The sequence below is a fragment of the Schistocerca nitens genome, chromosome 3 (genome assembly GCF_023898315.1).
Source record: "Schistocerca nitens isolate TAMUIC-IGC-003100 chromosome 3, iqSchNite1.1, whole genome shotgun sequence".
Taxonomy (NCBI): Eukaryota; Metazoa; Arthropoda; class Insecta; order Orthoptera; family Acrididae; genus Schistocerca; species Schistocerca nitens.
In genome coordinates this window covers 246,418,743-246,434,624 of record NC_064616.1, presented here as the reverse complement: position 1 = coordinate 246,434,624, position 15,882 = coordinate 246,418,743, and the positions used below count along the sequence as shown (strand labels likewise).

General features: G+C 45.1%; 1 protein-coding gene across 1 annotated transcript in view; it reads right to left on the bottom strand.

Annotated features, from left to right (window-relative positions):
* Positions 1-15,882, bottom strand: part of LOC126248203 (uncharacterized) — a 988,540-nt gene that overhangs the window by 427,766 nt on the left and 544,892 nt on the right. The window contains exon 6 of the mRNA XM_049949008.1: positions 977-1,102. Within this exon, the coding sequence (XP_049804965.1) occupies positions 977-1,102 (126 nt within the window). The remainder of the gene's footprint in view (positions 1-976; positions 1,103-15,882) is intronic.

Here is a 15,882-nt window from a genome sequence, read left to right as displayed (position 1 = left end):
TAATCAACACCACTAATATTAATGTAGAAACGGGAACTACTGCGTAACGTTGAAAACGAACCATGAGTCGTTTCAGGTGAATCTTCACGTCATTGACAAGTGAATTCTAGGTGAAAGACAGAGCGAAAAATTTTCGTGGTCCAACCGGGATTCAATTCCGCAACCTTGCGGTTTCCATGCACGCACTTCACCACTAAATAATTAGACCCGACATCGCTGTGGTATTAAGTTATTCAATTACGGTGAGCTAATTTTCAAAAAAAGTGACAGTATGTTAATAAGTGCTAGTTTTGTTGCAAGTGTTGTGAACTGCAGCTCAGTACTAGGACACAACTGCTAATGTTGTATCGATATCATCAGAAAAAAAGATATTACCGTGATTCTGTAAAAGACGTTCTTTTCAAAACCGGGTCATTCCTGATTCACTGTCGTTTTGCTGCATCATATCTCTAAAATGCCTACGATGTGGAGCTATCAACCGTAAGCTGATTCCAACTCATTTTAAATCAACTGCTTGTACAAAGACCTAAGGTTTTTCTGTGGAGGTCCATGCGTGATAAAAATACCATTCATTATTGCTGTGTATGATATAGTGTATATGTAACACTATAAGAAATGGCCTGAATGACCTAATCTGATACGTTAGAAAATGGTAGGAAAATAGTGCGCTAAGTTTTAGTGGAAAAAACTCAGTTCCCAACGAACGTGAACTACCACAGTGAAGGGACATTGGCAAATAGTAACGTCTCGAGACCTAGGCCATCCTGTGCGTGAATCTAAAGAGTTTAAGGCTCTTTAATCTGGCCAGATGCGAGGATGCTTTGTTAGTAACAAACATTTTTCATTAAAATAAAGAAGAGTGAAAAATTTTTCTCGTTCCTACTCTTTTCTAATAGTGAAGTAAACCTCAGACTTTAGACACAGTCGCTAACATGAAAAACTGTACATACATCTTTTTGGACACTGTTTTACGTACCTGATCAGTCCCAAGACTTCATCCTCCGGCATTGTTACCACGTTGTACTTGTCTACAAAAATAATATAATCTCCCGGCCTAAGACCAGCTCGGTCTGCCGGTAGTCCAGCTTCTACTCGTTCGATTCTGTGAATGTAGAAAATAATCATTTTGATTTTCCCATATCACTACCATTACAGTTACTACTAAAAATAGTTCTGTAGTAAACATATAATGCTAAAATAAGACCACATTATTTACAACAAATGTCTTAATCGTAAAGGTAGTAATAAATGATAACGTCTCTATTTCCTTTCTATTGCGGTGGTGCAGAACTACTCGTTTATAAATCGAACTACCTCTTTATGGTACCGCATTTTGTAAAAATGTATTCCGTGGGCGAGCCGCTTCACTAAAAATGTCATAACACTACGAAAACACGGATGCAATAAAGTGGGATGTGTTACTGAGCTATTTTGGCATAATCTTAATTCCACTGAAATGAACGAGAATGATCTTTTAGATTAACTACTAATTTTTGTCGACCTACAGATGGATAGCGAATTAGGAATAGAACAGTACACGGGAAATTAACTGCAAACTACAGTGTTGGTGGAGAGAGCACAGTAAACATTGCGCGCTTTGTTAGAGAGGTACAAAAATAAGAACAATAAAACAACGTGAAAGTGCAGAAGGGAACAGCCTAGAATAGCAAATGTTCTATTGCATACGGAAAGCAGACAAACACGAGGGGCAAATAACATTAATAATTGAGTAGAAAATTAAAATGAAAATTTCATGACGTTGGAAATTACAGAATAACTTATTGTTTTGAAGTTTTTTTTTGTAGGATTTTGATCTCATTGACAGGCAGGCGATCAGAGACGGAAAACAGGATTCGTAACCTTCTTCATAAATGATCAGAGAACGGGAATGATATTTTCCGGTAGTCCTCGATAGGAGATGCAAATAATACCAAATTAGACATAATAGTACTGATGATAAGTTATACTGTATTTCAAAAGGCTATGCACTTTTTATGTAGTGTAATAAAATACTACAACACATCAAAAACTAACTTTTTAAGTCTGACTTCGCTTGCTCAAAATAACAGGAAAGCTATCATATAAAATATGATACTCCTATTGCTAACAGGAAGGTAGCTATGTTACTAGCATGAAGCTAGCTTATTGTGGCATAAGAAACATGAAGATTGCTGGCTACAGATTCGATCATTCTACTTCCGATAATTCAAGTAAATATGAAGCATCATATTTAAGAGTGTGTGTGCTGCTGTGGTAAAACAGAAAAAAAGTATAGTCTTTTCAATGCTTCTAAATATAAAAAGATTCAAAACACATTTCGAACGATAACAGAATGTTACTCAAACGAGCTACGAAGACATCGCAGCAGCAACGTATAAGACTGAAATCACCCAACTATCGGTTTTTCGTTATACTTTTTTCCAACAATCTTAGTCCACACATCTATCTACCTTGTTCTGTGGCATTTTATCCAAGTTAATTTATAATTAATTTGTCAAATATTTATAGGAATACACATCTTCTGCAGTCTATATACGCCTCCATCATAGGAATCGTAAGTAATGATGCTAGACGTTGTTCTGTAGCATTTTATCCAAGTTAATTCCATTTATTATATGTCAAATATTTGTAGGCCTACCATCTTCTGCAGTCTATATACGTTCCCATTATAGAAATCCTAAGTATTAATACTAGTATTAAATTACTCAACTGTATTGGAATTTAGCACAGGCAGGGATCTTAACGTTACAAACAGTATGATTACATGTTTTCCTCACAGTTCTGTTGGACAGCAGTCCTTTTTTGTGCCATTACTTGTGTTGCAATATCATTTTCAGAACAACGTCTCGCCACTAACACTGTATAAAAGTAATTTTATTTGCACATTCGTAAACAGTGATTTAGTTAACTAACTTAAGTGTAAAACATTCTGTTCAATCCAATCCCATTTCATGCCAAACCGTATACGCTGTTTTCTGTATAATTACGGTACCCTTGTTTTGCCATTAGCAGAGTACGAATGTCGATGTATAGTTGCAGATGGTATTCCCTTCTCACACTCGAGAACCTAATTTAATGCTATGTGAACAGATGTTGTCAGTGACATGAGAAGTCAATTTATTTCCCAAGATGGAAATTGTGGTAAAATTGCAATATTCTCTGTCTGTAAAACTGTTATACATCTTTCGTGTCTTACTTGATTTCTCTCTTTCTGTGTACTTATGCTAACCTGTAAGAATACATGAAAATACATTTAAGTATTTTTGGTGACTTGTATTCCAATGCTAGTATCTGGGTTACGATTTCATTACATTCTGTTTTTTTTTCTAGTATTTTTTGTATTCTGCGTGGTAATCTAGCATGACATTTCTTTACTAGAAACTGTTGTTTCTATTTTTACTTTGATGTTTTGCATACACACTGCTGTCTTTGACGGTGAGAAATAGTAACTCCCTAATGATCTTATTCAAAATATAGGAAAAATACCAATAAATTCCCATTTCTCATTCAAAAACATTGCTACTCGGTCGGTAAGAGGCATGATCGGTAGTCTCGCAGATGATACTCAGAAATGAAAGTAGGACATAAAGACCGGTTAGCCATACGTAAAATGGACGAATCTGGATAGGAGGGTCAATGCAAAAAAAAAAAAAAAAAAAAAAAAAGTGAATCTTAAGATAAAAAGTTGTTTATATTTTTGTGAATTAAAAGAGGTTCAAAATGGTTCAAATGGTTCTGAGCACTATGGGACTCAACTTCTGAGGTCATTAGTCCCCTATAACTTAGAACTAGTTAAACCTAACTAACCTAAGAACATCACACACATCCATGCCCAGGCAGGATTCGAACCTGCGACCGTAGCGGTCTCGTGGTTTCAGAATGCAGCGCCTAGAACCGCACGGCCACTTCGGCCGGCATTAAAAGAGGGAAAAGTAACGTAATGGAACAGTTGTTTGATTAGTTTAAATTTGATTTCACATCAAAAAAGTGTCAGTGTAGGTTGTTGCGGTTTTCTGTAGAAACAGTCAGTTTTAGATGATTAAATCCGTCAGATGACAATTACTGAAATACATGTGTAATTTATAGCAATTTGTCTGAAGCTATGGTAAGAAAAATACTATACAAATGTGTAGCGATGAGACAGAAAACTTTGTGAGTTATTCGAGCCACAGTTTCCTAAATTACTCCTCTTCCATGCTATTTCCTTCAGTAAGGCTTGATTGATTCCCTGCTGAATAGCAAAATAGTACCGTTCTATATCGCCTCAAGTATCTGCGATAGAGGGCATTTAATTCTTTGTCGTTTGAAATACGCTGATAATGTGGTGCATTTATAGTTTTTGTTGCTGTTTCTCAGACATATACCAACAGATTGCAAGACACACCGCCCGCATCTCGTGGTCGTGCGGTAGCGTTCTCGCTTCCCACGCCCGGGTTCCCGGGTTCGATTCCCGGCGGGGTCAAGGATTTTCTCTGCCTCGTGATGGCTGGGTGTTGTGTGATGTCATTAGGTTGGTTAGGTTTAAGTAGTTCTAAGTTCTAGGGGACTGATGACCATTGATGTTAAGTCCCATAGTGCTCAGAGCCATTTGAACCATTTTTTGCAAGACATACATCAATTTTAGCACTAATTTTGATAAAATCTAGTAGCCGTTATATAGTTAGCAAACTCTTTACTAACTGCCGCTCTGTTAATACTTTACTTTTCATTCATGCAATATGTTTTCTACTTTGCAGAGCCTGCAATGGAAGGCGGGCTGGAGACACGGATAGAGAAGGCACGACACTAGACCATGAAATGTTCCGGAAAGCAATTACAGGTTCAGGTTCGAGGGTGCCATCCAAAAGTTTGCTATCGTCATGTATACACGAGGGCACGGAATTTTGAAGATATCTGAAAACACAATATTACTGAAGATTATGCTGGAATTCTTTTACAAAAGTAAAAGAAAAAAGGCCATAACAAAACAGCAATAGAAGTTGCGAAATAAAGAATACTATTGCCAACAGGAAAAATCCGAGCTGGTCAATCAAATGTACGGACATGCTAACAGGTAATTTTGAAGAATGCTAGGAGAGAGTCACACTTCTGCTGGGCGGAAATTTCGCTGCTATGTCTTTTGTGAGGCTCCTCAACTTCTGATCAGAGGTCTCTTAGTGCTTTGATGTTGAGCGCAATTACTATCAGTTAGACTCGTAGCCGTCAGCAGAGACGCGTAGACGTCAGCAGAGGTCGCTTTCAGACAGCAGCCGTGGGCAGACGCACAATAGCCAACCAGCCAGCGCCCAGATATGCGTGAAGCCACTGACGCCATCTGCACATTAATCGCCATCAGGTAGTAGCAAGTGCATCTGCCAATTTTCTGTGTGGCTCAAAGTATCAACTAAAACCTAAGAAAATGGCCCAGGCGTAATTAATGACGCAATGCGCATATTACTGTTTTCTGTTCATTCATAGTGCCTGCTGGAAATCAGTTAAAAGGCCCAGAACAAATTTTCTGAAATGTAACTGAATTTATTTTAGATGGGGTCCAAAACAAAATATTTTGCACTAGTAAAAGCAATAGTACTGTATTTTAATTATATTTCTAAGATTCTTAAGACTGCCACATGCAATCCTTTTAGAGGGTATTAACTGCAAATCCTGCACACAACCGAAATTATCTTACAATTATCGAAAGCAATTAACTTAAATTTGTTTCCCAAAGCCAATTTAAACTTGTACACAATAATTTACACACATCAAAAAAATTTTGCATCACCTCGGTTCCGAGAGTTCCGGAACCTATACAGAAAATTGGAATAGAGATCAACATAAACATCATTTCCGCCATTTTTATTGCTCATGAAAACCACACATTGCATGTTGAATCACCATACAGCGAGACCTTCAGAGGTGGTGGTCCAGATTGCTGAACACACCGGTACCTCTAATATTCAGTAGCACGTCCTCTCGCATCGATGCATGCCTGTATTCGTCGTGGCATACTATCCACAAGTTCATCAGGGCACTGTTGGTCCAGATTGTCTCACTCTTCAACGGCGATTCGGCGTAGATTCCTCAGAGTGGTTGGTGTGTCACGTCGTTCATAAACAGCTCTTCTCAATCTACCCCAGGCATGGTCGATAAGGTTCCTGTCTGGAGAACATGCTGACCACTCTAGTCGAGCGATGTCGTTATCCTGAAGGAAGTCATTCACAAGATGTGCACGATGGGGGCACGAATTGTCGTCCATGAAGACGAATGCCTCGCCAATATGCTGCCGATATGACTGCACTATCGGTCGGAGGATGGCATTTATGTATCGTACAGTCGTTACGGCACCTTCCATGGCCACCAGCGGCGTACGTCGGCATCACATAATGCAACCCCAAAACTGCAGGGAACCTCTCCACCTTGCTGCATTCGCTGGAAAGTGTGTCTAAGGCGTTCAGCTTGACCGGATTGGCTCCAAACACATCTCCGACGATTGGTTGCAGGCATATGCGACACTCATCGGTGAAGAGAACGTGATGCCAATTCTAAGCGGTCCATTCAGCATGTTGTTGGGCCCATCTGTACCGCGCTGCATGGTGTCATGGTTGCAAAGAGGGGCCTCGCCATGGATGTCGGGAGCGAAGTTGCGCATCATGCAGCCTATTACACACAGTTTGAGTTGTAACACGACGTCCTGTGGCCGCACGAAAAGCGTTATTCAACATGGTGGGCTTGCTGTCACGGTTCCTCCGAGCCATAGTCTGTAGTTAGCGATCATCCACTGCAGTAGTAGCCCTTGGGCGGCCTGAGTGATGCATGTCATCGACAGTTCCTGTCTCTCTGTATCTCCTCCATGTCCTAACACTGGTTCACTCCGAGACGCCTGGACACTTGCCTTGTTGAGAGGCCTTCCTGGCACAAAGTAACAATGCGGACTCGATCGAACCGCGGTATTGACCGTCTAGGTACGGTTGAACTACAGACAACTCGAGCCATGTGCCTCCTTCCTGGTGGATTGAATGGAACTGATCGGCTGTCGGACCCCCTCCGTCTAAAAGGCGCTGCTCATGCATGGTTTTTTACATCTTTGGGCGGGTTCAGTGACATCTCTGAACAGTAAAAGGAACTGTGTCTGTGATACAATATCCACAGTCAACGTCTATATTCAGGAGTCCTGGGAACCGGGGGTGATGCAAAACTTTTTTTGATGTGTGTATTTTCTGTATTGAGATATGCTTTATAACAATTGTACTGATAACTCAATAACTGAATATTAGATACGTATAAATTGATAAAATTAATTTTTCTTATACGTTATAGCTTTACAACTCCTGAGGAACTTTGGGGAACTGGGAAGCCTATGACGATGGGACTGCTCATGATGAACATCAGTGGAAAATTTTTTTAGTTTCCATGTAACAACATTTTATGTAATATCTTGACTGTTACAGTAGGGAGTGGTACATGGATGTTCAAATTCTATAGACTCATTGCAGCAACAAAAAGACTTCCTTTGTAGAATAAAAGACAACAATCTCGCATATTTATGGTTGAGGCAAAACCAACTTAAATATCTTTTGGCCAAGTACTTCCATTAACTACTTTACAGTCGGTAAAACACATGTATCTAGTACTGAATCCAAACATCCATAAATATTCTAAAAATTTATGGTATGTAGGTATGTATGTATTCGTGCTCCACATTTCCTCCTAAGCTGTTGGACCAATTTCTGTCAAAATTGGTGAGCTTATCACTTAATAACTGGAAAGAGTCGTTGAGGTTTAAGAACCACCTACCAATTAATGGGGCGGGGGTGAAAAAGTAGTGTAGCCCATACTGCACGAATAATCAGACTTCGTTTAACAAGTATTAGAGAATGAGAGCACGTAGGAGGAGATGGACAGACAGATAGGGTAAAAGAGGAGATGGGCATAGGTAGGGTGGGAAAGGAGAGGGGCAGAGAGAGAGAGAGAGAGAGAGAGAGAGAGAGAGAGAGAGAGAAAGAAATGGACAGAAAGGGAAGAATGTGAGATGGACAGAGAGAGGGGAAAGGAGGAGACAGATAGAGAAAGGAAAGAGGAGGAGATGGATAGAGAGAGGCAGGAGGAAGAAATGCACAGAAAGAAGAGGGAGAAGGAGATGGACAAAGAGAAGGGGGATGAGGAAATGGACAGGGGTGGAGGAGGGGGACAGGCAGAGAGAGGAGAGAGATGGAGAGAGAGAGGGATGAGTAGGAGATGGACAGGAAGAAGAGAAAGGAGGATATGACTTAGAGGGGGAAGGAGTAGCAAGAGGGGAAAGGAGCAGATGGACTGATGGGGTAGCAGCAGACAGACAGAGAAAAGAAAGAGGAGGAGATGGACGGAGAAAAGAAAGAGGAGGAGATGAACAGAAATGGGGCTAGGTGAAGGGATGGAAAGTGAGAAAGAGGGGTAGGAGAACGAGTATGGGAGGAGGAAATGGACAGGGAGTGGGAAGAGGAGGGGTGGACAAAGAAGGGAAAGAGGAGGAGATGGACAGAGAGACAAGGAGGAGGACATGGAATGAGTGGGGGAAGAGGAGATGGAAAGTGAGTTGGAAGGAGGAGAAGAGGGACAGAGAGAGAGGAAATCGACAGAGAGAGGGGAGAAGAAATTGGACAGTGAGATGGGGGAGGAGGAGTTGGACAAAAAGAGGGGAGGAGGAGACGGACGGAGGCAAAAGGAGCAGATGGACTTGAAGGAGGGAGGAGCAGAATACCGCACTAGGCTACCATTTTACCGATGCCGAAGACTATGGCACGAAGGGTAATGGCGGTCTTTGGCACTTCGCGCGTGCAGGTCTGATACTAAAAGTTCGATATGATATACTCACCCTACCCATCAGAGATGGCGGCCTAGGACTTTATGTAACTATTTGAATCATGTTTAATGTCCTGAGTAGATTGCCTCCGAAGCTCGTTCGTATTCTCTGAAGTAGTCAGGTCCCCAACCAGTCCTTTTTATTCCTGGATGAGACGCTTTTCCCTCTTATAAGACTAACGCCATGATATGGATCAAAGGAATATCGGTATCGTATCTGTTCCACGACTATGGCGATAGCATTTTTGATTTTTGGCTAACCAAACCATTTAATTGTATCTTGAAATCGGAACGGGGCCAGACTCTGGTCTGAGAAACCTCTGCCTATTACCATTCCTCTAGACTTTGTAAAATTCATAGGACGGCTCACAGCAGCTCCGTATCTGGCAATCCATTCCAACGACCCTTACACTTAGCCACCCGATCGAGCCAAAAACACCAGGTCGTCCATGTATAGGCAGATGAAGGCGTGGCCTCTCAATGTAATTCCCGTCAGCGGGCATCACAGTCCATGTAACAGTGGCTCGAGGGCGGTGGCATTCAGAATTACCGATAGCGGTCATCCCTATCGTATCGACTGGGAGATGGTAATCGGGCCTGCTGCACTTCGATTGATCATCACTAGCGACATAGCACCTCGGAGTAGACATATGACACGGAAAATAAAGGTCTGGAGAAAGGTCAATCACCGCAACACCGCCTTAAGGCAGCCGTGATTTACCCTGTCGAAGGCGTGGTCGAAGTCCACTGACACCAAAGCTCCGCTCAAGCGACAAGCATCTGCCACATAGGCACATTTGGTCGAAGGAAACAATTCGAAGGAGGACCCACTGATTGCGAGCAGCTAGAATCTGGGCGAAACTTCTGAAGTTGCCGGTAAGCACAGTGAGAGGCCGCTTATGTTTAACGCCCCTGCCACCCGACGACCTGGGAATCGGGAGAAAGAAGCATTCGACGAGTTCAGGTGGTGCAGGGACACTGGGGGAAGCAACTCCTGGTACATCATTACCCAGAAAGGAGGTCTCTGAATGCACGGTAAAACTCTAGCGGGAAATCATCCGAGCCTGTTGATGTGTTGGCAGTCCCTTTGAGAACAGCGTCTTTAATGTCATCGGTCATGATCGGGTCTGTTAGAGTCGCCATAGCTTCTCCATCGAGAACCCTAGTCAGCTAATGGAGAATTTCTCCGTCGCCGAGACGTCACGAATCGCTGCTTCATAGAACCGCCTGTACTGTTTCACAAAAGTATGGTCAGTCAGGAATCGGCAGTCTGGCATGTCGAAGGAAAGTACCATCGTCCTCCAGCATCGTTGTTTTTCGCGGATTATATGGTGCATGAGAGAGGGTTCGCCTCCGGTCCGCTACTGATAACGTACACATGCAAGTGTGCTCTACGGATGGCGTCATGTGAGCGTGATGATCTTCACCTTTATCCACTGTAATTCCACCTGATGTGCAGCGGACGGCAATTGGTCGGAGATGTCTCGTAGCAGCTTGAAGTCGCACACCACTGTCTGGAGATGCCAATGCATTGTTTCGCGGCCTTATTTTATCAGTGTGCATCAGAAGGCTGGCTTTGCGCATTCGAGCCGCCACCTAAGCGTGGGCAGATACGACGGTTGGTGCCTATCACATTCCCTCCATTTCTCCGTTATCAGCTGCCGATACTATGGTTCCTTGAGGAGCGCAACATTCGTTTTCCATAAGCCCCGTCCATGCCATACCTGCTGACGTACTAAGGATAATGTTCAGACTTAAGTGACATGCTTGGAGAATGCCGTCAGCCATAGCTCCGCACCGAGCATCGCCGCCGTAAGTCCTGGGGAGATGTAGACATGGTCAAGACAGTTCGACGAGTGGCTCGTGAGATAAGGGAATCCTTGCCGATCGCAGTGTATGCGTCGCCAGGTATCTATGAGGTGCAGCCCGTTTTCCGGCTGGTTCAATTCTGAGCTTGTGGCCGGCCGAAGTGGCCAAGCGGTTCTAGGCGCTACAGTCTGGAACCGTGCGACCGCTACGGTCGCAGGTTCGAATCCTGCCTCGGGAATGGATGTGTGTGATGTCCTTAGTTTAGTTAGGTTTAAGTAGTTCTAAGTTCTGGGAGACTGATGACCTCAGAAGTTAAGTCCCATAGTGCTCAGAGCCATCTGAACGAACCATTCTGAGCTTGTGGTGAAGCGTGGAATTTGTCCTCCGGGGATAAGACGCACCTGAAATCACCTTCGTGGACAATATGGTCGTAGCAGTCCCCAGATAATGGCGCTACCTCTTCCATATAAAACCGCGCCTGCTCTCTTCGATTATCAGTACCTGTACCCGATGTAGGATGTACTCGTATGTTGATGATCCTGACGTCCCAAAAAGTGACAGCGTTGCCCTAAACAGATGGAAAATAGATCACGTTCTCCACCTCAATACCTTCCTTCAGGAGTATGGCCGTTCCGCAGCCGTTATCCGTGCTTGGCTTTGGGAGATGTCTTCCTCTGTAGGAGGGCTGCCAGCCACTGTGGGCGAGCAGTTCTAGGCGCTTCAGTCCGGAACCACGCGGCTGCTACGGTCGCAGGTTCGAATCCCGCCTCGAGCATGGATGTGTGTGATGTCCTTAGGTTAGTTAGGTTTAAGTAGTTCTAAGTCTAGGAGACTGATGACCTCATATGTTAAGTCCAATAGTGCTTAGAGCCATTTTAACCATTTTGTAGGAGGGCCAGGTCGAGCTTCGCCACCCTCAGCATGTCACGGAACATTTGAAGCTTGAATAGTGTACATATGGTATTGAGATTAATAGTGTCTATCCGATAACTTTGCCACTGAATGATATGAGAGGTAGGAAGAGCCGCAGTGGCCCGAAACGGCTCCGCCGTCGGGAGCACAACACCCCATATAGGCCTTCATCACTTACAATTCGCGGAGCGGCTCGGCTGCAGCCGCCTCGTCGTGTAGCTTTTCATCAACATCTTTGGACCATAGCAGCGTGCTGGATTGGTGGTAGTGTCTGTACTGTCTGTAGTGATCTGTGTTTTATCCGCCACGGAGTCGTCTGTGCGTGTGCGTTGCCAATGCAGCCTCCACGAGGGGTGGACTGGAGTTTCCGTGACCATCTCTGTCATCGGGGTCATCCTCTTCGCGATTAGCGCCCACAGGAGTCCATCGGAGCCAGTGGGTGTTTCTTCCATTACTTTATCTGCGCACATGGCATCTGTGTCCGAAGACTCCTGAGGGTCTAGACTGTTGGGAATGAAGGCTTCGGCTGGCACAACCATGAAGGCGACTTCCTTCCCCATCGTCTGTGTCACTTCGTCGTATTGGATGAAAGCACAACTAGAGGGGGCTAGTCGACGTCTTCGTTCATAATTTTGTGAAAAAAGAGACAAGAGAGAGGTTTTCACACGGATCTCCCGCTTTGCGGTCCAACGCTATGAGCACACACCCACGACGCCGTAGTTCTTGCAATTCACTCGATGTTGCACATCTTGAGCTTGGACCATTCACTTTTTCTGTTAATATATCCGCCGTCCGCGGATAGGAAAATCTCAGAGTGTGAGTTATAGCGTTTTTATTTAAACTAAAGTCTTTCTTCAAAATTTTACAAAACAATATTCGTGAGGTAGCACTGCTCCTCCAAGCCTACCAATAACTAAATCAGAGATTCTTCCGAACATAAACTGTCTGTAGTAACCATACAACTTCACCAAACCAAGCCCCGGGCGTCTCGTGAAGAGTGGCGTGGAGTCCACGTTGCCGTCACCTGAGTCCGAAGACGAGTAGACACCCTGCGGGGATGGCTCCAGTACACTGGCGGCGGTGGGCGACGACGCGGCGGCTACGATGACACCAGTGGGCTCGCTCGGCGTGGACTGCCTCTCCAGGTTTTTTTTTTTTGCTTTATTGTTATTTTTAAACCTGTTTACAGGCTGGCCAGCAGCAGCATACTATGCCGCTCTTTGGCCGCAGAGAAACACAAAAGAGACAAATGAAGACAATGTGAGAATAAAAATATGGTGGACATATAAACGGAGACAACACTTTTTAAAATACATTGAGCCGTTCACGGGCGTAGAGTCCGAGATAAAATTTTTTCAGACACTTGGACACATACATAGACGAAAATTGTCACACGTGAATGTAGGTGCACAAAACGAATAACACTGAACCACTTAAGCACAAAACGACAGCACACACAGAAACACGAGACGTTGATCTCCGGCGCGCGAATGTTCACTAACCGTGTAAGAGTCCGGGGACCTGCCAAGGGGGGAGGAGGGGGGGTGGGAGAGGGAGAGGGGAGAGCAGATGCCATGGGCAGGGGTGATAGGGGGAAGGGAGGAAGGGAGGAAGGGGGAGGGGCAACCCGGGCGAAGAGGGGTGGAGGGAGGGGATGGGGGAAAAGGAAAGAGAAGGGAGGGAGGGTGCCTAAAGGAAAGGACACAGGAATTGGGGGGGGAGGATCAAAGTTGAGAGGAGGGGTAGATGGAGGAGGACATCATCAGGGAGGGGGAGCTGGCGGAAGCCACCTTGGGAGAGGGTAAGGAGGGTGGAGAGATGGAGACCTGGTGGGACGTGGGAATACAGGCGTGGCAGGGGTCAGGGGTGGGAGAGGATGGGTGAGACAAGCGGATGGGGAGGATCGAGTTTGCGGGAGGTGTACAGGATCCGTATCCTTTCAAGGAAAAGGAGGTGGTGGGGGAAGGGGATGAGATCATACAGGATCTGCGTGGGGGAGGGGAGACGGATGCGATAGGCGAGGCGGAGAGCATGGCGTTCAAGGATTTGTAGGGATTTATAAAAGGTAGGGGGGGCGGAGATCCAGGCCGGATGGGCGTAACAAAGGATAGGGTGGATTTATAGGTGTGGAGGATGGTAGAGGGGTCCAGATCCCACGTACGGCCGGAAAGGAGCTTAAGGAGACGGAGTCGGGAGCGTGCCTTGGCTTGGAGTGTCCGGAGATAGGGAGTCCAGGAGAGGCGACGGTCGAGGGTGACGCCAAGGTACTTAAGGGTGGGAGTGAGGGCGTTAGGACGGCCATAGATGGTGAGATAGAGACCTTGAGCAACCACTGGTTGCACCAAGCGGTGAACCGGTCAAGATGGGATTGGAGAAGGTGTTGGGAGCGCTGCAGGGTGGGGGCAAGGGCAAGGAAGGCGGTGTCATCGGCAAACTGGAGAAGGTGGACGGGGGGTGACGGCGGCGGCATGTCCGCCGTATACAAAAGGTACAGAAGGGGGGAGAGGACGGAGCCTTGGGGCACACCGGCGGAGGGGCCTCTCCAGGCTCCTGCGCCAGCCTAAATACTGCTTGCCGCATGGATATGGCTGGCTCTATTTGCAGTCACATGTATAGCGGAAGGAAAGAGGTCCGCGGCTGTAGCGACCTCTTGCGGCGCCGTGGACGCCTCCTGGTGGTCTCTGGGAAGCGTCTGTGTTTCCGGGACGACCGGCCAGGCTGACCTCTACTCGGTCCGGGGCCCGCTGTACCGGTCTGCTTCGCGGGAAGCGGGAATCGCAGGCGCTGAGGTTGGACACAGTATCTGTTTTGCTTCCTTTTTGACAGTTCAGGGCACCTCCTTCTCGTTTTCATGCTTTATTTGCGTTCAGTTTTTGGCGGGCTATCCACTGGGCCATTTTATCACTAAATCTGAGGGGGGTGCGTTGGGAAGTTTCCCTCGTCAGGTGTTCTCAGTCAGTATATACGTGACGCTGAACGACGAAGACTACGCTAGCCACTGACTTCGAAAGGGAGGCCACTTGCAGCATAAGATGAAGCAGCCGGCCAACTACTCCAGACTTCTACTCCAGACGCTGCAGGCGTCTGCCTGAACAGAAGATTGTACGTAGACTACTTGGCAACTTTACACTGCCGAGTAAACTGCTGGGTGACTTCTTTCGTGAGAGCGACCACCTCCCTGATGGGTCACTTGTTTGAGTCATAGCTGGTAAGTGCTACACAGACGCCACCTATCCGCAGGGTCTGTCCATTATACTCCTGTTCTCTAAGTAGCGAACTGGAGTATATCGTACAGGGACTGCGGGTAGGTGGCTCTCGATGGGAGTGTGGACCGGCCGTGAGGCGTACCGAAATAGTCCGTGCAGTTGCGATAACTCTGTGTCCCCGATTGCGCATTGGTTACCGCACCTTCCTAATTTTCGTTCGTCGCCGCTGATTTCTCTTAAGGGGGGTAGGACGTCAAACGGGCCGACTTGGAGCAGGAGAGTCACCACAGGACATTTTAATTTCTACTGTCTATACCTTTACAAATAAATTCATAAAGCTGTGTCACCATGACCAGGAAGGATTGAGGACTCACACTCATCGCAGTGGAAGTTCAAAAACGTAGCAAAATACCTTTTTTTTACATGTGAAATTTCATCATTTTTTCACTTATTACTGGCTGCATTTGTTGCGATAGGTACACTTTTCTTCCTAAGTAAGAGAGATTCTTTGATGAATTTTTCATAGCAGACAAACAGTACTTACAGATGTATGAAACTCTAGAATTTTCCAAATCTATTAAAAAACTGTGGAAAAATCGAGATAATTAACAAAAAACTTGAGTTTTTTCAAAAACATGAAGTTTAAACTGTAACATTCCATTCATTTTTTCATAAATTAAATAACTTTTCGAGTTTCATACACCTGTAACTATGGTTTGTACGCTGTGCAAAAGTCATCGAAGAATATCTCTTACTTAGGAAGAAAAGTGTACCTATAGTAAAAAGTGCAGCCAGTAGTAATTGAAAAAAATGATGAAATTTCACATGTAAAAAAAATGTGTTTTGTTACGTTTTTGAGCTTCCTCTGCTAGGAGTATGAATCCTGAATCCTTCCTCGTCATGCTGTTAAAGTTTTATGAATTTATTTGTAAAAGTATAGATAGTGGAAATTAAACTGTCCTGTGGTGCCTCTCCTGCTCCAAGTCGACCCATTTGACGTCCTGTCCCCCTTAATGTCCCCGGCCGCTGTGGCCGAGCGGTTATAGGCGCTTCAGTCCTGAACCGCACTGCTGCTCGGTTGCAGGTTCGAATCCTGCCTCGGGCGTGGATGTGTGTGATGTCCTTAGGTTAGTTAGGT